The sequence below is a fragment of the Melitaea cinxia genome, chromosome 27, assembly GCF_905220565.1.
Source record: "Melitaea cinxia chromosome 27, ilMelCinx1.1, whole genome shotgun sequence".
Classification (NCBI taxonomy): domain Eukaryota; kingdom Metazoa; phylum Arthropoda; class Insecta; order Lepidoptera; family Nymphalidae; genus Melitaea; species Melitaea cinxia.
The window spans coordinates 3,034,066-3,057,276 of NC_059420.1; the positions used below are offsets into that span (position 1 = coordinate 3,034,066).

General features: G+C 39.6%; 1 protein-coding gene across 1 annotated transcript in view; it reads left to right on the forward strand.

The window, feature by feature from the left end:
• LOC123666759 overlaps positions 1–16,988 on the forward strand; it is a 30,504-nt gene extending 13,516 nt beyond the window's left edge. Inside the window, exons 10-17 of the mRNA XM_045600813.1 lie at positions 5,244–5,378; positions 5,804–5,941; positions 10,812–10,924; positions 13,322–13,442; positions 14,130–14,230; positions 15,245–15,320; positions 15,981–16,049; positions 16,500–16,988. Coding sequence (XP_045456769.1) covers positions 5,244–5,378; positions 5,804–5,941; positions 10,812–10,924; positions 13,322–13,442; positions 14,130–14,230; positions 15,245–15,320; positions 15,981–16,049; positions 16,500–16,622 — 876 coding nt within the window. The 3' untranslated portion in view covers positions 16,623–16,988. The remainder of the gene's footprint in view (positions 1–5,243; positions 5,379–5,803; positions 5,942–10,811; positions 10,925–13,321; positions 13,443–14,129; positions 14,231–15,244; positions 15,321–15,980; positions 16,050–16,499) is intronic.
• The last annotated feature ends 6,223 nt before the right edge of the window (positions 16,989–23,211 follow it).

A 23,211-nucleotide genomic window follows, 5' to 3' on the forward strand; every position in this document is an offset into this window, starting at 1 on the left:
GGCGATACCGACGTACTAGTGTGTCGCGCGCTGCAAGACCTACGCGCTGGCGCTGCTGCGCGCCGACCACACGCCCGCGCAGCTGCAGGTGAGGGCGATACCGACGTACTAGTGTGTCGCGCGCTGCAAGACCTACGCGCTGGCGCTGCTGCGCGCCGACCACACGCCCGCGCAGCTGCAGGTGAGGGCGATACCGACGTACTAGTGTGTCGCGCGCTGCAAGACCTACGCGCTGGCGCTGCTGCGCGCCGACCACACGCCCGCGCAGCTGCAGGTGAGGGCGATACCGACGTACTAGTGTGTCGCGCGCTGCAAGACCTACGCGCTGGCGCTGCTGCGCGCCGACCACACGCCCGCGCAGCTGCAGGTGAGGGCGATACCGACGTACTAGTGTGTCGCGCGCTGCAAGACCTACGCGCTGGCGCTGCTGCGCGCCGACCACACGCCCGCGCAGCTGCAGGTGAGGGCGATACCGACGTACTAGTGTGTCGCGCGCTGCAAGACCTACGCGCTGGCGCTGCTGCGCGCCGACCACACGCCCGCGCAGCTGCAGGTGAGGGCGATACCGACGTACTAGTGTGTCGCGCGCTGCAAGACCTACGCGCTGGCGCTGCTGCGCGCCGACCACACGCCCGCGCAGCTGCAGGTGAGGGCGATACCGACGTACTAGTGTGTCGCGCGCTGCAAGACCTACGCGCTGGCGCTGCTGCGCGCCGACCACACGCCCGCGCAGCTGCAGGTGAGGGCGATACCGACGTACTAGTGTGTCGCGCGCTGCAAGACCTACGCGCTGGCGCTGCTGCGCGCCGACCACACGCCCGCGCAGCTGCAGGTGAGGGCGATACCGACGTACTAGTGTGTCGCGCGCTGCAAGACCTACGCGCTGGCGCTGCTGCGCGCCGACCACACGCCCGCGCAGCTGCAGGTGAGGGCGATACCGACGTACTAGTGTGTCGCGCGCTGCAAGACCTACGCGCTGGCGCTGCTGCGCGCCGACCACACGCCCGCGCAGCTGCAGGTGAGGGCGATACCGACGTACTAGTGTGTCGCGCGCTGCAAGACCTACGCGCTGGCGCTGCTGCGCGCCGACCACACGCCCGCGCAGCTGCAGGTGAGGGCGATACCGACGTACTAGTGTGTCGCGCGCTGCAAGACCTACGCGCTGGCGCTGCTGCGCGCCGACCACACGCCCGCGCAGCTGCAGGTGAGGGCGATACCGACGTACTAGTGTGTCGCGCGCTGCAAGACCTACGCGCTGGCGCTGCTGCGCGCCGACCACACGCCCGCGCAGCTGCAGGTGAGGGCGATACCGACGTACTAGTGTGTCGCGCGCGGCGGCGGACGCGGCGCGCCCGCGCTCAACGACAAACGATTTTTAAAAATATTTATATATATCTCCTATAAACCTTTATTTCTTTATATTACATTGCATTCTTTCTTTCACTACATTCTTTCTTTTCTACTATGCCTATACAATAGTCTATTATTATATATTACGTACATTTTAAATTAAGTTGTAACGAGTGGAATGCCAGTGATTGCATTCCTATGAAACGAAGATTAGTACGATTCCTAGCACTGTATTCAACGAGTGCGAAAGAGACAGACCGATGCGTGAAACAAAAGATTGCATATGAGAAATTAGTTTAATCTGCAGCACCGCTCACGGGGATAACTTGCCTATGCGCTGTTGCCTTTATATGTATACAAACAAACTTGTCGGCTTTTCATCAGTTATTTTACAGTTTTTCTTTCCTGTTTTTTAAATTTAAGTTAGTCGACAACCAAGCGTACAGCTCACCTGATATGGTAAGCGATTACAGTAACTTATAGACGTCTGCAACACCAGAAGCATTGCAAGCGCGTTGTCAACCCTATCCCTAATCCCCTAGGGGCTCTGGTCACCTTACTCACTAACAGGAACACAATACTGCAAACAGTATTATTTTGCTGTGATCTTCTGTAAGGTCGAGGTACTACCCCAGTCGGGCTGCTCGATATTTTGAGCAGGAAATTTCCTGCTGTGGCCTACTTCAGTTAATTTCTTTTAAATAAGTGTTAAAAAATTGTTATTGTGCGACATTTTGTGTTAAAAATGAAACAATACAGTGTATCTTTTTAATATACAGCGTGAAAAGACCTTCGAAATGCGCCTCGAACTGAAATTGTATTTATTTCTTACTCAAAAATGTAGTAAAAAAAATAAATCTTTTACACTTGTTTTTAAATCTGAACAATATTTCAAAACCCTTTGTAGACCAGTGCATCTTTTTACCATGATATGGATGAAACCCATTGGAAAAGGAAGAAGATACAACGAAAACGAAAGAAAAAATAAATTACGGGCAATCTGAGTTAGTTAAGTGGTCTGCTTAAGAGCCATTTCACAATTTTACGCTCTGCAAGTTTAGGTAAATTTGGTCGCATCGCGCGAGTCGTACGAGCCGCGCGATCTTTGTGCTAGTACGTATAGTGTGACAACCAAAAGACCATCGTGATCATTTTCTGATGTATAATAAAAATTATAACTATGGTATAAAATGTTTTTTACATAATTAATTTGTTAAAAATTTCAAATATGTTATATAACAACAGTCAATAAATTTAAAATAAAATTAAAAAAATCAATTTTATGAAACAATTTTTTTAAATTGATTTAGTTTTTTCAGTTTACGAATGAATCTAATATTTACGATATGAATAAAAAAGCATTTAATGACATCGACACCGACAAACATATTAATTAACAAATAACAAGACAAACAGATTGAAATGCCTATTTGTATTGATAGTGTGAGAAAAGAAAATTAAATTATACATTTGTTTACAGAAATTATCATTATATTATTTTACAGTCATTTTCGTAATATGTTTATTTTATTTATATTTTATTATGAAAGTATCAAATGCGTTTTATCCGCTATAACAACAGGCGCTTGGCGCGTGTGAGCGAAAGAGACGGCTGCGCAGAATTTGGCGTGGACCTTACCTCTAAGAGCGCTAGCGCTCGACTGATTTACCGGGCTTGATGCGTGGCAATATATACTATCTTTTTATTATTTAATATAAAATGTATTAAAAATAATTACATCTTTTAATTATTTTTTTTGTATTCCTTAATGATGTAAGTTTACTTTGATAAGGATAGTTCGTTAAAATTTCTTAGTTTTCTAAGAGAAATATCGCTTTTAAAATTGTACTTATTTGGAAAATATTCGTAACTTTAAATTTTTTTTTATCGTTTAATAGAGATACAAATGGAATAAAAATCTATGATAGTGGACAACAAAATTATATTCCACATATTATGATATTTTTTTAAAATGGTTTCAACGTAGAGGTTATTGAAAAGTAGGACTTCAAAGTATACATTGCGACCGTTTACCCAGGGAGGAGGCTGATGAAAAGGTTAATAATTTTATACACATAATATAAATCAAAATTCTGATCTGACTATGGACTACAAAAAAGGTTGCTCTATTATATTTCAAGAATATAAATTACATTATTGCATCCAACACTGAGATTAACGACGTCAAAATATTACAATTTCGCGGATTGTTACCGATTTTTGTGAAATGGCTCTTAAGGGTTAAAAAACCGGTTTATCTCGATTTCCGTCTAAACTACAAGTTTTATGGAAAAAAATTAAATGGAAAAGTTGTAGGTAATAGAAGTAGGTATAGTTGTAGGTAGTTGATGATCTACAATTTTCGTATTTACACTTTATTCACATAACGTCAAAATTCATGTGAAAAATTCAAAAAACCAAGTTTTTGGTTTCTTTATTTCTTTTACATTTTTTTAAAGAAATTTGGTGATAACTTAACTTTTTATGTCCAAAACACACACAGTATTTTTTTATGATTTAAAATATTTATTTTTTCACCTTAACTTGACCTCGAATGTCGAAAATTCACCCTAATTTTTAATCGAAAATACTCACGTCAATATATCTTTTTAAAATATACATTTCTGAGGTAAATGTTTTCAGAAAATGCAAAAAAAATAACAGGTAGTAAGGCTCAGAGAGAAGTGGGGAAGGGGCTAGGAGCGTTTCTAGTCCCTTCCCCATTTCTCTATGTAATTATCTTTTGATGGGCTACAATTTTCCAAAGTACACTCAGGTATATACGTTATCTTAAAATAGTAATCAATAAGCATCTACGCATATAATTTAAAGAGGATTCTACAACTTTCTCAAAATATTGTAGATGTCATATTAAATATTCTTTTCATTTTCTGAGTATTTCTGAACTTTTTTTCTTCGATCCATAATTTATTTTTCCTTTCATTTTCGTTCTATTCTCTTCCTTTTCCAATGGGTTTAATCCCACTATATATATTTTTTTGGTTTCAAAAATTATCGACGCTGGTCTATTGGTTGTGTGGATGTGAAGAAAGCCATAAATTATTTTGTTTTCTGTGTCTGGTGTTTGGAGCTGGCGCCTGCAGTGGTGGTGAATGTACGTGGACGGAATGGATTTTCTATACAAATATATGAATGGTAAGCTCTAGTTTTTCGTTTATTTTATTTTTTATTATTTTATTTATTTATTTTTTTTTTTTTGTGAACCACCATTGATAATGACATGAGCCGTGTCTGCCTACAATTTTTTTAGTAACTAGCTGCTCGGGCAGACTTCGTTCGGTTAATACTTAATAGTAAAAATTAAATTTGTCCTCGCAATTTTTGTTTTTATTTTTTTTTAATTTTTTTTTAAATTTTATTTTTTTTAAATTTAATTTTTTTTAATTTTATTTTTTTTAATTTTTTTTTTGTATTAAAATCTTCCATGGGCCAAAAACAAAAAAATAAATTAGCCAAATTGGTCGAGTAATTCTCGAGTTATGCGCTTAGCAACATTCATTTCTATTTATATAGATTACTAGCTGACCTGGCGAACTTCGTATCACCTTATTTTTTCCTGAAATATAATAATAACATAATATATCAAAATAAAATATAGCCTATCTTTTAAGTTGGATCAAACTGCACACGGTGTGCAAATTTGACTAAAATCGGTTAAGTAGTTTAGGAGTCCATTGAGGACAAACATTGTGACACGAGATTTATATATATTAAGATGGTCGAATTTCGAACACTGGGCGATCACTAGTAAAAATAAATTTACCAACCATCAAAACATAAAAACATTGATTTGTTTATGTATCTGTGCACCCCGATGGTATAATTAATTAAAATAGTTGTAATTGTTTTACTATAAATGATGATATGACAGTTTCTAAAGCGCGCCATCATCGGCACGGCAGCGGGGACCCTACGGCTTTGGGAGGTGCTAACGAGGCCGGGCGGGGCAGTCGCGCGGCTCGACACCTGGCTGGAGCCCGACAACTACACCAACATTCTGCACAAGGTGAGTGGACAGTGCATACCCTGCACAAACAGAGTGCTCAGCGTGTAAAGTGTAGTGCACACTGCACAAACAGAGTGCTCAGCGTGTAAATATCTCTCCATATATTTACATCTCCATATATTTACATCCTTCATAAGGCGAAGGCTCAGAATACTTTGTACATCCAGCACAAGGCAAGCGCTAAGTAAACATAAAAAACATGGTAAATATCCCGTTTTAAATAATTTTAGTAATGAAAATAACCATGTTCATTTAAAATTTTAGTGTTATATAATTTGTTTAATAGTTAGTTTTTTGGATTAGTTTTTTTATATATTTTTATAACATCTGTTAATGATATCGGTCTTTTTCATCTCGTGGGTACTGTATTTTCATGTACAGTTTGTTATATAATGCTAAACTATATATCAAATTTTAATCACCAGGGTCTAGAGCGTCTGGTAACCAAGTTCCAGAGTCTAATCCGCAGTCAGATGCAACCCGACGAGTTCGTGTCGCTGTTCTTCAACGTGGCGAACCAGCTCGAAGACGAACGACGAAGCTTTGCACTTGGCAGGCTACGGGTATGTATCTACCACTATTATATATTAATACACTAAGGTGGAGATGTTTGCCTCCCTTTTTAGAAAAAAAAACCTTACTCCATAAATTATATATCATTTTATAGACAATGCTTGCTCTCGGCATCCACAACTAAAAAGGGATATTATTGCTTTTGTTTTTGTAAATTAATTAATTATTAAAATTATATATATAGATATACATTGAGACACAATACAGCAATGCTGCCATCTGGCGACTTTAATTTTGAAACAACGTCAACATGATTGACGGCCGATCCACACTTTGAATATTGTTTATAAAGAAGTTTTGCAATAAAAAAAAATAAAAAAATTGTAATTTTATAAAGTGATAATTATTATACCAATTTGTGCTGTGTGGCTACGGCACTAAAGAATTTAGCCACCCCCTCTCTTCCCGTGGGTGTCGTAAGAGGCGACTAAGGGATAACACAGTTCCGCTACTTGGAATCTATCTTGGAACTTGAAAAGCCGACCGATGGCGGGATAACCATCCAACTGCTGGCTTCTCAAATGCACAGACCGAGGACGGGCAGCAGCGTCTTCGGTGCGACAAAGTTAGCCCTGCGGTCACCAACCCGCCTGCCCAGCGTGGTGACTATGGGCAAAAACCCCCATGAGTTCGAACTTAAAAATAAGGCCCTCAGTTCCCGGCAGCCCCACTATTCCCGGCTACGGCAGCGGCCGTGGTAACGGTGGGGTAGAGGGTGCCAAGAATCACCGGGGTACGGGAGGCTGCCATAGAAAAATGTTCCTGGCTACGTATAATGGACGCACGCTACGGTTGGACCATCACCTCACCGAAATTGAGGTAGAACTTAGTCACATTAAGTGGAGCATACTGGGGTTGTCTGAAGTCCGAAGAGAGGTAGAGGACACGATGATCCTGGACTCCGGGCACTTGTTCTACTTCCGTGAAGGTGATGGGCTTTCCCAAGGTGGCGTCGGTTTTTTGGTCCACAAGACTCTCACTAACAACGTTGTGGAAGTCAGTAGTGTGTCGACCCGGGTAGCGTACCTTGTACTTAAGCTCACCGACAGGTACTCCCTGAAAGTGATACAGGTATATGCGCCGACCTCGGCACACTCTGACGATGAAGTCGAAGCCTTGTATGAAGATATTACAAGGGCCATACATGGCACTACTTCGACCTTCTACAGCGTTGTTATGGAAGACTTCAACGCTAAAGTGGGAGTACAAGGCCGCGACGGATCGAGCATCGGACCACACGGATTGGGGCACAGGAATCACAGGGGGCAGACGCTTGTCAACTTCCTCGAATCGGAGGGGCTCTTCTTGATGAACTCATTTTTTGAGAAGATGCCCCAAAGGAGGTGGACATGGCGAAGCCCCGATACTGTGACGAGGAACGAGATAGATTTCATCATAGCGGATAAAAGGCATATATTCAGAGATGTCTCAGTGGTTAACAGGTTTAACACCGGCAGCGACCACCGGCTAGTACGGGGCACTCTGAATATATGTCTCCGAAAGGAGCGGACCCGCTTGATGAAATCTACTCTCCGACCTACGCTGCCCCAAATACTATGTGGCTCCGAGCAGTTTCAGTTGGAACTCCAAAACCGATTCGATTCGCTGGAAACTACTAGCGACGTGGACGAGATAACCGACAACGTGGTGAAGACGGTGTGTACACTGGGTTGCAAGCACTTTCCACCAACAAAACCAATGAAGCAGAACAAACTTTCTCCCGAAGCCTTGGATCTGATGCGGCAGAGGTGCGAGTTGCCGGCTGCTTCGCCAGAACAGAGGGCTCTTTCCAAAAGGATACGGAAGCTTGTACGCCGAGACCTCCGCTGCTCAAATACGAGAGAGATTGCTACTCTGATTGAGCAGAATAGGGGGTCCAAAGTTTTCCAAACACCATTGGGGAGAAGCCTTCTTGCGAAGCTAAAAACAGCGGATGGCAGAACCGTCTGCTCTCGCCCTCAGATCCGAGGAGAGGTTGAGAAATTTTATGGACAGCTGTACTCATTGAGCGCACGCAAGCCTGCGACTTGGGACACCGAAGATCCACGGGCACCATTGTTGCGCCATTATTCAGCAGCAGTGCAGCGCTCGGGCAGCTTAAAAACGGCAGGGCCCCGGGGGATGACGGAGTTACCACTGAACTCCTTAAAGCCGCAGGGCGACCAGTCCTGAAAGCCTTGGCAAGACTATTTAACGCCGTCATCCACCGAGGTACCACGCCGGAGGCGTGGTCCAGGAGTGTGGTGGTGCTGTTCTTTAACGGCCGAACCCAATATTCAATCTAAAGATAGAGATAGGTAGTTATCATCGACTGCTAATAACTAGCTATCTATCCTTTGTAGTTGTCCCAATAATTCGCATAGGGGACTACTATCTCCAGTTAGCTGTAGACAGACCGGCTACCTGAGCTCTTCCTTACATTCCAGTATACGCAGCGTCACAGACGGCCTTAGTTATGTTACACAGATGTTTTGTAGTATTTAAATTTGTCATACAAATTTTATTCATATTAAAGTAATCTTGTTTTATAAAAATATGGACAAATTAATTTTTACACAGACTTTTTAATTTATAATAAATGATATTATTTTATTATGGAATGCATGGTAAATCTAGTAACGGAACGTTTTAACACGACACGAAAAGACGCTACGACGCCATTACGCTTTATTGAATCGTTGTTTCGTTTGAATTTGTATAATTTTTTTACAAATCAAAATTCAAATTATACAAATCATTGCAAATTATAGGTACAATCATTCACCAAATTGTTTGTTTTATTCACAAGATGAGTAAAGTAAGTATTATTTCACAAGAAACATATTATTTTTATTCAATTAATTGTTGCAAAAGAGCAATATCACTTGAACTGCTACTTGAACTTGAGTCTGCCATTATTTTTCACTCGAAATTAATTTTATTTTAAACAAAGAAAATACTTTTTGAATTAATAAATCTTACTTATCCCCCAAAAACTATAGATCGGATATTGTTGTTACTAAAGATAACCAACGTTACTGACAGATAGAACTCTATTATTATTGGGACGCTTACACTGTCATTTTCATACGAACTGCTAACTCTAGTAAGCTATCCTCCCTCTCGTCGATAGACAGCTTTGAAGGATAAGATTGCCTATCGTCGACAAGTTTATTGGGTTAGTAAAATGAATGATAGATAGATATTTCTGTCTCTAGTAGGACATAACCAGAGATAGATTGAATATTGGGTTCGGGCGTAAGAGAGGCGATAAGTCTCTGTTAAAGAATTACAGACCGATCTCACTTCTGAGCCACGTCTATAAGCTGTTTTCGAGGGTTGTTACGAATCGTCTCGCTAGAAGATTCGACGAATTCCAACCACCGGAGCAGGCTGGGTTTCGAAATGGCTACAGCACCGTGGACCACATCCATACTGTTCGGCAGATTATTCAAAAGACGGAAGAATATAATCAACCGCTGTGTATGGCATTTGTGGACTACGAGAAAGCCTTCGACTCTGTCAAGACCTGGGCTGTCCTGGACTCTCTGCAGAGATGTCATATCGACTGGCGATATATCGATGTACTGAAATCTATGTACGACGCGGCGACGATGACCGTTCATGTCAATGACCAAAGAACAAGACCTATTTCCCTCCGGCGCGGGGTAAGACAGGGGGATGTAATATCACCGAAACTGTTTACCACTGCGCTAGAGGATGTTTTTAAGACCTTAGATTGGGGGGAACGAGGCATCAACGTCAACGGTGAATTCATCTCTCACCTTCGTTTCGCCGACGATATTGTCATCTTTGCGGAGACTCTGGATGAGCTAGGCCAAATGCTGGCCGGCCTAAACGAGTCCTCCCGACGTGTCGGTCTCTGTATGAACTTGGATAATACGAAAGTCATGTTTAACAACCAAGTCATACCGATACCGGTATCGGTCGATGGTACCCTTCTCGAAGTTGTTCAGGATTATATTTACCTAGGCCATACTATCCAACTGGGCCGCAACAACTTCGAGAGGGAGGCCGATAGGAGGATTCGGTTGGGCTGGGCGGCGTTTGGCAGGCTTCGTCGAGTCTTCACTTCGAAGATTCCGCAATGTTTGAAAACAAAAGTCTTCGAACAATGCGTCCTGCCTGTGTTAACATACGCAGCCGAGACGTGGACACTGAAGGGACTGGTCCACAAGTTTAGGGTCGCTCAACGTGCAATGGAACGGGCTATGCTTGGGGTTTCTCTTAAAGATAGGATTAGAAATGAGACTGTCCGCGAGAGAACGAAAGTAACCGACGTAGCCTACAGAATTAGCAAGTTGAAGTGGCAGTGGGCTGGTCATCTGTGTCGCAGGACCGATGGCCGTTGGAGTAGACGGGTCCTAGAGTGGAGACCGCGTCTTGGCAAACGCAGTGTGGGACGTCCTCCGGCCCGTTGGACCGACGATATACGTAAGATTGCCGGTGTCGGCTGGATGAGGATTGCGGAAGACCGGGATGTTTGGCGCGAACTTGGGGAGGCCTATGTCCAGCAGTGGACTGCGATAGGCTGAAGTGATTATACCAATTTAGTCCGAATTATTCGCACGGGTATTGTTATTATACTAATATTATAGAGCTGAATTGGTTGTTTAACCGCGCTTATCTCAGGAACTACTAGTTCCTATATGGATGTCCCATTGTGGAGGCCCACTACATTCATTTATAGCGAAGCCCTGCATGTGGTTTACATAAATTTCACCAAATTTTGTCACTATGCGGCAATAAAAATTGAATATACTAATGAGGGTTGTTGTAGAAATTAGTTAATTGCTGCCACTTTCGCTATATATAGGACATTAATTTTTTAAATTCAACGTCTATTACTCTTTATTCCAGGATACGGAAACGTTAAAGCAGTCGCCCACGGATACAATAACGCAGTACGCGTACAATCTGATGAGCCACCAAACGAAATTGGCACAAAAATGCCTCGACGACAGAGCGGGAAGGTAAGAAATACGTTTCGATTGCTGTAGAGGCATTAAATTAAACCACACATACTATTTCAACTGAGGTAGGGCACAGCAGGAATTTCCTGCTCAAAATATGGAGCAGCCCGACTGGGGTAGTACCTCGACCTTACAGAAGACCACAGCTAAATAATACTGTTTTCAAGCAGTATTGTGTTCCTGTTGGCGAGTAAGGTGACCAGAGCTCCTGGGGGGATTGGGGATTGGGTCGGCAACGCGCTTGCGATGCTTCTGGTGTTGTAGGCGTCTATAAGCTACGGTAATCGCTTACCATCAGGTGAGCCGTACGCTTGTTTGCCGACCTAGTGACATAAAAAAAAAGATATTTACTATTTATAAACTAAATATCTGCTGTGTGGTTACGTCAGTAAAGAATATAGTCACACTCACCCTCTCTTCCCGTGGGTGTCGTAAGAGGCGACTAAGGGATAATATAGTTACATTACCGCCTTGAAACTTAAAAAGCCGACCGATGGTGGGATAACCATTCAACTGCTGGCTTTGAAATACATAGGCTTAAACGGGCAGCAGCGTCTTCAGCGTATTTATTTCACGTTGAACACGCTATTTCTAAACCAAAAAAATAACAAACAACAACCTTGATGCCTGTCTGTAAATTTGTATTACAATACTTAATTTTAAAAATTTAATCAGATTATGAAATGTATTTAACGACACATTCTGAGAATTACAAGTTTCTTTGCAGAAAAAAAATACACGTTATTTCTGGATCTTTAGTCTAAAATCTCACCAAGGGGGGTAGGGGTCGAAAAGTTGGTAAGGGCCCGGCTTCATTTCCACGGCGAGGCGCCAGCACAGTATCACGGCACGGCGCCGTCACCGTAAACCGTCTCGGCGCCGGCACCGGCGCCGGCACCGGCACCGGAACCGGAACACGGCACTACTTCGTCGCCATTCGGCACCGTGCCGTTTTACGGTGACGGAATCGTGCCGTGGCATTCCACGGCGTCGTGCCGTAGCACGTTGCTGTGGCCGGTGCACAACTTGACAGTTGATATTTCGCAGTTTGTGTGCTCGGGCGTCCGGGCCTGAATATGGATCGCAAAAAAGTTTTTCCAATATTGTTATTATAGGACGACGAATGAAAAAGAAACAGAAACAGAGGAAGTTTTGGGTAAACCCATATACTTATACAATGAGCCACGGAGGTTACCTATTTCAAAAATAAGGTTAAGGTGCCGGCGCAGTGTCGTTTTACGGCGACGGCGTCGTGCTGTGTTACTGTGTGTACTGTGAGCCAAGCCCTTACGGCATCGGAAGTGTAGATATAATTTTCTGGCCGATGCTTTGTGTAAGATACTACTAGCTGATCCGGCAAACGTTGTCTTGCCGCTATAAACGATATAAAAAATAGGGGTTGGTGTTAGAAGGGTGAAAATTTAGGGTTAATAAATAATCAATAAAAATTTTGTTACAATAATAAAGTTAAAATTTTGCTACAATAATAAAAAAAATATATATTAGACACCTTTATCATTTAGGGGTGTAAAAAAATAGATGTTGGCTGATTCTCAGATCTACCTGATATGCATACAAAATTTCATAAAAATCGGTCCAGCCACTTCGGAGAAGTACGGTAACTAACATTGTGACACGAGAATTTTATATATAAGATTTATTACTTATAATATGTAAATTAACGGTGATGGTGGTCATGTCTAAAACTGAAAGTTAATTTGCCTATTTTAGAAAGAGACAACCGTATCTGTATGTTAAACATTTTATCTACACTAATGTTGTAACATTCTACTTATGTTTCCAATACTTGACTTATAATTACTACTGTTATAGCGCAGACAACAAAACACTAAATTTAAGCAATTTCACATGATGGTATAATATCCACATCGATATCGTAAAATCTCATTATAACATCGCGCGCATGCGCGCAGCTGCGCTCTCATTGGTTAGATTTTAATGGCGGCAAAATCACTGTGACAATACACGTACGCGTGAATTTAATTTAATAAATTAAAAGTTAAAAATGGATAGCGACGATGATATTTGTACGCCTCCGGATATTCTAAAATTGGCAACAAAATTAACTCACAATCTTTTGCCAGAAAAATCTAGAAAATTATATGAAAATTAACATTAACTTTCAGAATTGTACCATCCAAAATTTGAACAATTATTATAAATAAACTATTGTCAGCTTTTACTCTTGTTGTTTGATTAATTGCATTAGTGAAGATAAAGTAGTGTATGCAACTGCATATAACACGACACGACGTTCATTATATGACAGTTGCATAAACTACTTTTATTTATTATTTTATCATATTTAGCATACCATAAATAAATCATCAATACTATACTTCACCAGTACTTACCGACCAGCGTGCTTGTCCCCAGACGCCACAGTAGCGCCGCCATCTGCAAGTACGGCACGTCCACCCAGGAGTGCTCGTGCCTGTTCAGCAAGGTGTTCCGCCTGCCCTGCCGCCACATCCTCATGCTCACCACCGAGCTCAAGGTACACTACTGCTGTACATCTGTACACCTGTACATCTGCAAGTACGGCACGTCCACCCAGGAGTGCTCGTGCCTGTTCAGCAAGGTGTTCCGCCTGCCCTGCCGCCACATCCTCATGCTCACCACCGAGCTCAAGGTACACTACTGCTGTACATCTGTACACCTGTACATCTGCAAGTACGGCACGTCCACCCAGGAGTGCTCGTGCCTGTTCAGCAAGGTGTTCCGCCTGCCCTGCCGCCACATCCTCATGCTCACCACCGAGCTCAAGGTACGCTACTGCTGTACATCTGTACATCTGCTGGGGAGGCTCGGGGGTAAGGTCGGTAATGTGCTTGCAATGCTTCTGGTGTTGCAGACGTCTATAGGCTATGTGTATGTTACACCTGACTTGCTGCTGCTGATTATGGTAGAGAAAAGATGTAAAAATAAATGTTAAAATATAAATATATTTGCTAATATTTAATTGCTATGAATGAGCTCACGAACGCACTGTACGATGATGATATATGAACGTGAACTGATGTATTTAGCTAATGAATCGTGTAACTAACGTAAACAGCTGATGGGGCGATATGTATGTGCGGCTGAATCGTACACTATGGTAATCACTTCCTATCAGGTGGACCGTAAGCTTGTTTGCTATCGTTATAGTATAAAATTGAATTTTTTTATTATTAATTTTCAGGTAAAAACCCACATCCCGTTCGAGCCCCGATGGACTGTTCAACATTGCCTATTTGGTTGCGACGGAACGAATAACGCCACAAGCACCAATACTACTAGTAAGTTGAGATAAAGCTGAAAATATTACGTATCTTATGCACTACTCTTTATTATATATTATACTAACGATCCACCGCGGCTTCGCACGGAGCATGATACTAAATATAAAATATAAAATAAATATTTGCAATGTAAGCGCAATAAATGAGTTTACTTACGACAACACATAAGAAACCTCTAAAACTATCTGTGTTCCTCTACTATATTAAAGATATATTATACATACAAACCTTCCTTTGGAATCACTCTATTGACTAAAGAAAACCGCATCAAAATCCGTTGCGTAGTTTTAAAGATCTAAGCATACAGACACGGGAAGCGACTTTGTTTTATACTATGTAGTGATAACATAGCACCGTCTGTCTTTTCGCGACAAAATCAATAACAGCTAATCTAATTTTGATGCGGTTTTCAAGAAAAGACGTGGATTTAAAAAATAATCGAAGTGCGGACCACATACCACTTACAGGACTTCACTACTGCCCTCCGTGTCGCGTCCTTTGTCCCTAAAAACATTATATCGACTGTCCCTACGTATATAATATCTTCTATATCTAATTGATTAAAAGGCACTACATTTTTTACGCTGAATGATTTGTTAAGTATCGATAATGAGTATAAACTCATGAAAAATGTGTATTTCATAGCATTTTCTCTTTTTTTCTTTGAAAATATACATAAAAAGTAGTTTTTTCGTACGTTCGTGTACGTAGGGACAGTCGATATACTATGGTTATTGGCATGGATATTGAACGGTGACTTTTAAATCAACTTTATGGATATGGTAAATATTTAACTAGTATTACATAATTGTACATTTAATTTATTTAAAAGTATTTAGTATATTTATTAGTAAGATTCATAGAGTGGTTCCTTCTGAAGAGTATTGCCTCAGCGAAGAGGCCAAGCACTCAATATCAGTGATACCTATACCTGCCTGCTACAAAGCCAGTGTGCATTGTTAATTATGTATGTGTATTAAATGATAAATTTTTATTAATTTCCAGCGAGCGGTAGCACGTTCATGGAACAGGTGGTCGTAGAGACGGAGGGACACAGGCAGACTATCCAACAGCCACAACAGATACATCAGGTGAGATAAAATAATTTATTACATACTTTTACATTATGTTTTTACTTTTATCTCTATCTGGGCATAGGTATCTTAACTGAGGTGAGGAAATTTCCTGCTCAAAATTTGGAACAACCCGACTGGGGTAGTACCTCGACCTTACAGAAGATCACAGCTAAATAATACTGTTTTTAAGCAGTGTTGTGTTCCTTGGTAAGTAACGTGACCAGACCTCCTGGAGAGAATTAGGGGTAATGTCAGCAAAGCTTGCGATACGTCTGGTAGTTCAGACGTCTAAAAGCTATGATCATCACTTATTATTCCTTACTATGATAAGATCGCTATCATGTGTGTACGATAACAACAGGGCCGGCAGCTAACAGTGCTCACCGAGGCAAAGAATATTTGTACAAATACAAATATTCATCTATAGCGGGAATCGAACCCGCAATCGTCGGTGTGTGAACGTCTGTCTACACGGTATATGAGCGATGTCCTTTACTTTTTAATCTTGTAATGAACAAAATATTTGCAAGTTCTGCACGATGCGTAATGCGAACCCTGCGAGCGCCTCATCCATCTATGCGATCCCTCTGAGCCGAGCGCTTAATATTCGTGCCGGTAATAGAAGAGATCTTTGGGATTCTAACTTAGGTTTAAATTGTTTTTTGAATTTTTCAGGTGGGTGGAGTCAGACAGCAGCAGTATGTGCTGGCGACGCCAGGCCAGCCCGCCACACCTGTTTCACAAGTTAGTGTCACTTAAAAATAAATTACTATGAATGTAATTTATTAAGATAATACAAGTATAAAAAAGTGTCTAGAAACACAAAATACAAAAAAAAAAAAAAAACGAGACCACGACAAACAATTATCATAATAATCATAATTTTGTGTTTGTGTGTGTGTGTGTGTGTGCGTGCGTGCGTGCGTGCCTGCGTGCGTGCGTGCGTGCGTGCGTGCGTGCGTGCGTGCGTGCGTGCGTGGGTGCGTGCCTGCGTGCGTGCGTGCGTGCGTGCGTGCGTTCGTGCGTGCGTGCGTGCGTGCGTGCGTGCGTGCGTTCGTTCGTGCGTGCGTGCGTGCGTGCGTGCGTGCGTGCGACCGTGTGTGTGTGCGTGTGTGCGTGTGTGTGTGTGTGAAGAAGACTATCATATATGTATATCAGATATGTACCTACATGTCAACCGGTTTTTTGTTTCAGGTGATATTCTGCGGCGGAGGCGTGGGCGGGGTGGGCGCGGTGGGCGGCGCGGCGCCCGTCATCACGTCGGTGCTGCCGCCGGGCGGCGCCGTGCTCACGCCGCACCACGCGCTCCACCACTAGCGGGCCGTGGGCGGGGTGGGCGCGGTGGGCGGCGCGGCGCCCGTCATCACGTCGGTGCTGCCGCCGGGCGGCGCCGTGCTCACGCCGCACCACGCGCTCCACCACTAGCGGGCCGTGCAGTGCGGCGGGGCTGCACAAGATGATCGTGCAGGTGGATACGAGCCGGAGGCAGCGTACTGAAACTAAGGACCGGCCGAAATTTAAAAAATCTGGTTTTGGACTTAGTTTCGGTTTAAATAATGAGTCGAAACTTTTGGCTCTGCGTGCTTCGTTCACTTAGCTGCCGCACCGTCGACCTCGGTCTCAAAAAGCAAATATTATTATTACATTAAAAATGTTGTAAATACAAACTGATATCAAAATTAATGCTGGTTTTTATATGTATGTGCAAATAAATGCTTGAAATAAACTAAACTTCAGTGCAGATTGTTATATTGCCCACAGAGTTTCGTTTTCATCCGAAACAGTCCAAGGCAGAAATTATGGTTTCGGTTTTGGCTTCGGCTTCGGCTAATAAAAATGTTTCTACAATGACTAACTAATACACATATACTATATATGATTTATAAGTTACATAGTTGACCCAGCTTTTTTTCGTGAATATATATTTTTTTCTATTACCTTATACTGACAAAGTGAACATAATAAAAAAAAGGAACTTCCGATTCGGCGCAGTCGTTCAAAAGTATTACATCACTTCAGCCTATCGCAGTCCACTGCTGGACATAGGCCTACACAAGTTCGTGCTAAAAATGGCGTGAACTCACGTGTGTTGCCCATAGTCACCACGCTGGGCAGACGTGTTGGTGACCGCAGGGCTGGCTTTGTCGCACCGAAGACGCTGCTGCCCGTCTTCGGCCTGTGTATTTCAAAGCCAGCAGTTGGATGGTTATCCCGCCATCGGTCGGCTTTTTAAGCTCCAGGGTGTAGTGGAACTGTGTTATCCCTAAGCCGCCTCTTACGACACCCACGGGAAGAGAGGGGTGGCTATATGCCTTATTGCCCTAACCGCACATCATACATACATATATTTCATCGATTTACATAGAAATAAAATTAGTCAAACGGAAACACTAGTTTAACCACAAGATAGGTTTACAACTGAACTTAAACTATTTCTATTTGACTGATTATTTGTATATAATTATCTTAGAAATGATAATTATGTAGTATATGTCGTTGTAATTTAATACCTCTCTTTTATACAACCTAATGTACGTGGCGATTGATATTTAAATAGTAGATGTACATTAGCTGCCACATATGACTGACTAAAATTACTAGTTAGTACTGGTTAAATCCGGCTTACTGCCAGTTATTGCATCACTTTCAGTTACTATAAGTAACTCGAATGTTTATTGGACACTAGTTGACTCTTGCCAATCACAGGATATGACATATTACTGGTTATTACTAGTTTAAACTGGCTAATAATGACAATTATAACTTAAAATTGAATCTATATAAACCAAAGCAAGAGAAAACTCAGAATAAAATAAAATTATCACAATAAGAAAGAATTTCTAAAATATCATAATGTTTACGTGAAAATTTTCCTTATTACAGTATTCGTCGAGACAATATCATATACGACAATATCATGTCACGCTAAATAAAAATGTGACATTGACCAGACGAAATTGTATGTCGGATACGCGATATCACAATTGAAGTTATAACAGCATGTATGTCAAAATTAGCAACCTTTTACGACAGGAAATAAAGTATATTTTTCTACAGACATATTGTTGTTATTGTGCGCCTTGTTTGACAAGTTTTTTTTTTATACAGTTATAAGCTTGCGTTTGACCAATATTTCACTTGATGATAAGTGAAAATGGGGTCTAAGATACCTTACCTTAATACGCTTACCTAGAAGTAACCTATTCAATCGCGACTTAAAGATCCCCGGGTTATAGTTTTCCGGAAACAGAAGCTGGTAGTTTTTATTCATATATGCTTATTTCTGATTGGTTTATCGCGTTTTTTTTTTTTGTATTCTCTAAATTTAAATGCTATCAATGACAATTAGTGTGTCAAAGATAGATTGGTGTTTACACCTTAAAAATGTTTACCGTGACGCTTAAAATATATTTATTTCTTTCTCGGTAGAGACGTTGCCTGGTAAACCCCCTCCCCCTCCCCCGTCTTCTCCCAGGTGTCATTGTCATTGCTAAGAGTTACTGTTGTTTGTTAACACGATTAATTCCCTTGATTGTTTCATATTTTTACCATGGGTCTTTTGTCGTTTCTTAAGGGGCTACACTACCTCAGCTCGAATTCAGATTTCACTCGCACTGACACACATGAGAATTGAGAGCGCTTGGTTGTTCATCGCGCGAATTATATGTATTTTCTCCCCACAAACATTATCAATAGTTATTTTTTTAAAATCGCAACATATAAAATGTTCTTCATACTTATTTCAATTACCATGCTTAATCTCAAGTCCATAACTTCTATATTTACTGAGATATTAAGGTTTTAATACAAAAATAGAGGTACCTTTGCGATTTTTTTGTATCATGAAAATTTTATGGAATCGTCTTCTCGAAACATGAAAGATAGTTTATGTCCTGAACTTTACCATACATAAATTTCAAACTTAAATATTCAGTAGTTTGGAAGATATGGACATCCTGCCGAGTGGAAAATAAGCAATTTGAGGTAGCATACACTCTCAAGGTAATCTACATTAATGAGTTACGTGATGTTATTAACTTCAACAATGTTTAAAATGTGTTTTTCAAAGGGGCGTGCAAATTATAAAAGTACTTAAATTTAAAAAAAAATCTACTTAGGGTGATATTGAAGAAATAAAATGAATTTCCCAAATGGAGGCTGCTATCATGTTTAATGATTCAGCCTGTAATATCCCATTGCTGGGCATTTTCCTCTTTCTCTATATAGGAGAATGATTGAAGCTTAATCCGCCACGCTGCTCCTCTGCAGGTTAGCGGATAACATACATAATCAAAATTTAAAAAAAAAAATTATCACGCAGGCTTCAAAAGAAATTTTGAATTGCTATTCAAATAATTTTAAAATGATTTTATTTAATATGTTAAACTGGTGACCTAATAAATATAATATTAGCGACAGTATGAAGCCCGTAGAAAATGCGAACGTTGACCACCCATTCCAATATCTATCAAATAGGAATTAATATTCTTTAAGTAATTCAGAAGTTAATTTAAAAATAATAATCAGGTTCATTTTACTACAATTCCTGTGGAATATTTGTGTCGAATTTGTCGAAAAGTATATGTGATATTTGTCATTTGTGATAAGCCTATTTGTTTTAAAACAAACTTAAGATTTACGTTACATTAGACTTGGTTTGAGAGAAATTATTTGGTTCCAATCAGGAGAATCGATTAAATTTTTGTTAACAAGGTAAAATTTGTATTTGACATTAAAAATTGATTAATGAATTATAATAGTTAATATGAGCAGCTATCAACGATTCGGAATGTAGATTCTGCAGAGAAGAATGAGAAAGAAAACTCTGATGTTACTCTTTTAAAATATATGTATACATTACTCAAATGTTCACTCATTCCTGTGCTGCTTCAATGTCCTTATAGTATAATCTTGTACCGAATATTATTTTATTACTTTAAATTCTGTATTAATGCAATATTCCATAGTTTGGTTGTTAAGGGACTTATTTTGGAAAGTAATGTTAAACGAAAGTAAGGTAAGGAGTAGGAAAGAAAGGAAAGGAATAAGGAAATGAAGAAAGTAATAAGGATGTTAGGACAGTAAAAAAATAAGGAACCGTGAGAGAAATAAGTGAGGAAAATAATAACGCAAGTAATGACAGGCATAAGGAAGGAATGACAGGCATAAGGAAGTGGTGAAAGGCATAAGGAAGTAAAAAAAATTTTTTTAGTAAATAAATTCACTTGTACAAAATCCACGCTCTTTTGAAAAATATATTATTTATGCTTGATGGTTTAATTCCACAAATATAGGTACACTATAGTGTATCATATTACTATTAGTAGGTTTTGGTTGTTTATATAAAAATGTAAGGTCATACATTAATATGAAAGAGTATTTATTTATATTAGACGAGTAGGCAATTTTCCGTGATTTTTTTCATAAAAGTATAATAATACCATTTCTATATCTGGCGCACCTCAATTGGGGAAGTACCCAAATTTAGTTTACGTGGTTTAATTTAAAAAAAAGTAAAAATAGTAGAACTATATCAGCTTTTAGACTGAATAATTACGAGATAATACTGGTTCAATCCGGTCACTACCAGTTATTACTGGTTCACTCCGGCTTTTACCAGTTATTTCTGGTTAACAAAATATTTTCAACTATACCTAAATATTACTGCATATTAATGTGAGATTTCTATTAAGTTGCGTATTTTGTTATAAAAACACGTAAATGTTAATTTTAGGTATAAAAATGTGTAAATAAGTTATTTTATAATAAAAGTAGTTATTGATTTTGATTGTAATATGTTGTTTTATTTTTAGGTTTTACTCGAATGTATGAATGAAAACTTAGGTTGTCTATGATAGTGGAAAAATACAAGGATGTGTCGTCACAATGGAAATCGATCGTCTGTTTGAGAGAAAAAATGACATAAGTTCATTTTATTAGAACTTTTTGGAATTGGCAATAAAAACTCTATAAATTATAATCTTCAAAAAGTTTAACAGAACTATTGGTTGTGTCAATGTTATTTTTTTTTAAATATTAATTGTACGTCTTTTCGTATTTCAATTTCTATTAAAATAACTACTTTTCTCTAACTAAGCGCCTTTTAAAAACAGGATTCCGAAATTGTATTTAGTGATTTATACTTAAAACAGGTCAAACAAGTGTCATCTAATATTATTACCTAAAATATTCTTGAAATATGAGGAAGACATAGTTATCGCTATGGATATTGAGCGTTAACCTCTTTACTTCTTTATATTGAATAAGTACTAAATATTTTTAAATTTTATTTGTTTTTGTAGTAAAACTTTTTGCAACTTACACGATGCCCTAAATGGTTTATACTCTTTCGTCGATCGCTCAATATCCGTGTCGATATTTGATTGTATATACTTGTAATGAAACTGTGACAGAAACAATTCTGCACATAGCGCTGTACGTGACATTGGCGGGTTCAACCGTGCCCCTGACACAACTGAAAGCCATTAAACCAATCAATCAATCAATAAAGAATTAGAAAAAATATTTTTTTTGAGGGTAGTCTGAAATTGATACTATTTTAGATAGAGGTGGTCTGACCTCTCTTAAAAATGTAACCGCGAACGAAGTCACAGGTCAAACGTTATGACGAAGAATGTTCGGTATCATAAAAAAAGCTTAGTAAATTATTATAGACACGGCTATTTCTAAAAATAACGTTGGTTACACACCTAACTTATTACTTAGATAATAAATAGAATAATGAAGTTTTATAAATATTGTATGAAATAAACTTGTGGAAAGTTGGTATATGTTTTATTTAATCATTTTTTGTTTCCGAACACCAAAAAACCGTTTCAATTTCCATCAATCTATACAAATAAATAAAATTGGAGTGTCTGTTTGTAATATTAAAATAACCGCTTTTTACTAAATGCCTATAAATGTATACACGGTACATATACCAAAATAAAATTTTTAAAATTTTTGTCTGTCTGTTTGTTCCGGCTAATCTCTGAAATGGCTGGACCGATTTTGACGGGACTTTCACTGGCAGATAGCTGATACAATAAGGTGTAACTTAGGCTACTTTTATTTTAGATTTTTTTTTTATAAATCTGCGAACTGAACAATAACTATTTTGTCACAGCTAGTATTAAACATATATTTATAATATCTGATACCTATTTTCCTTGTGCAAGTGGCATGGAATGAAATTACGGCATAATAATCAAGTTTGAATTCCCCTGTGACCTAAATAGGTACGTAATATTCCTTTTTATCGTCACGCAATCCACGTAATTGCCTTGAAATCGATACTTCGTCGCTATTGCAATGTACTACTCAATTATTTAATATTCGTGGAATAGAAAGTCACGAACATTGTTTATTTATTTATGCATAAAAAACTTAAAACTAACATTACAGTGAACCCAATGCGTTAGTCAATTTGATCACAAATTCTACCTCTATCTACAGATGTTTGTATACAAATAACATTAAATTTAACTAATTCAATTAAATCAATACGCATTATTAATGATATTTGTTATGTTTTGTAGTATTTAAGATCTTTTTTATTTTCCTAACATTAAGATCCTCAGCAGAAGTTCGCAGATAGAGTGTGACGAAAAACAATGTCTTTCAGGTGCTAATTTAGTCATGTAAATTTTAATTGTTTTTTCTTAACAAAAAGAAAACACGACCAAGTTACATCTTCAAGTAACAAAAGGATCAATCATCGTCATCGTAGTCGAATTCAGTTAAAACGAACTTATTAGGGACATTTTAAAACTACTCACCAGGTCTTACTCAAACTGAATAGGACCACGTGACAAACAACGGCATTCGAATAAGAAAAAAGAATCACCAAAATCAGTACACAGTAAAATCATTATTTCGAAGTTGGTTAATACAAGAGTATACA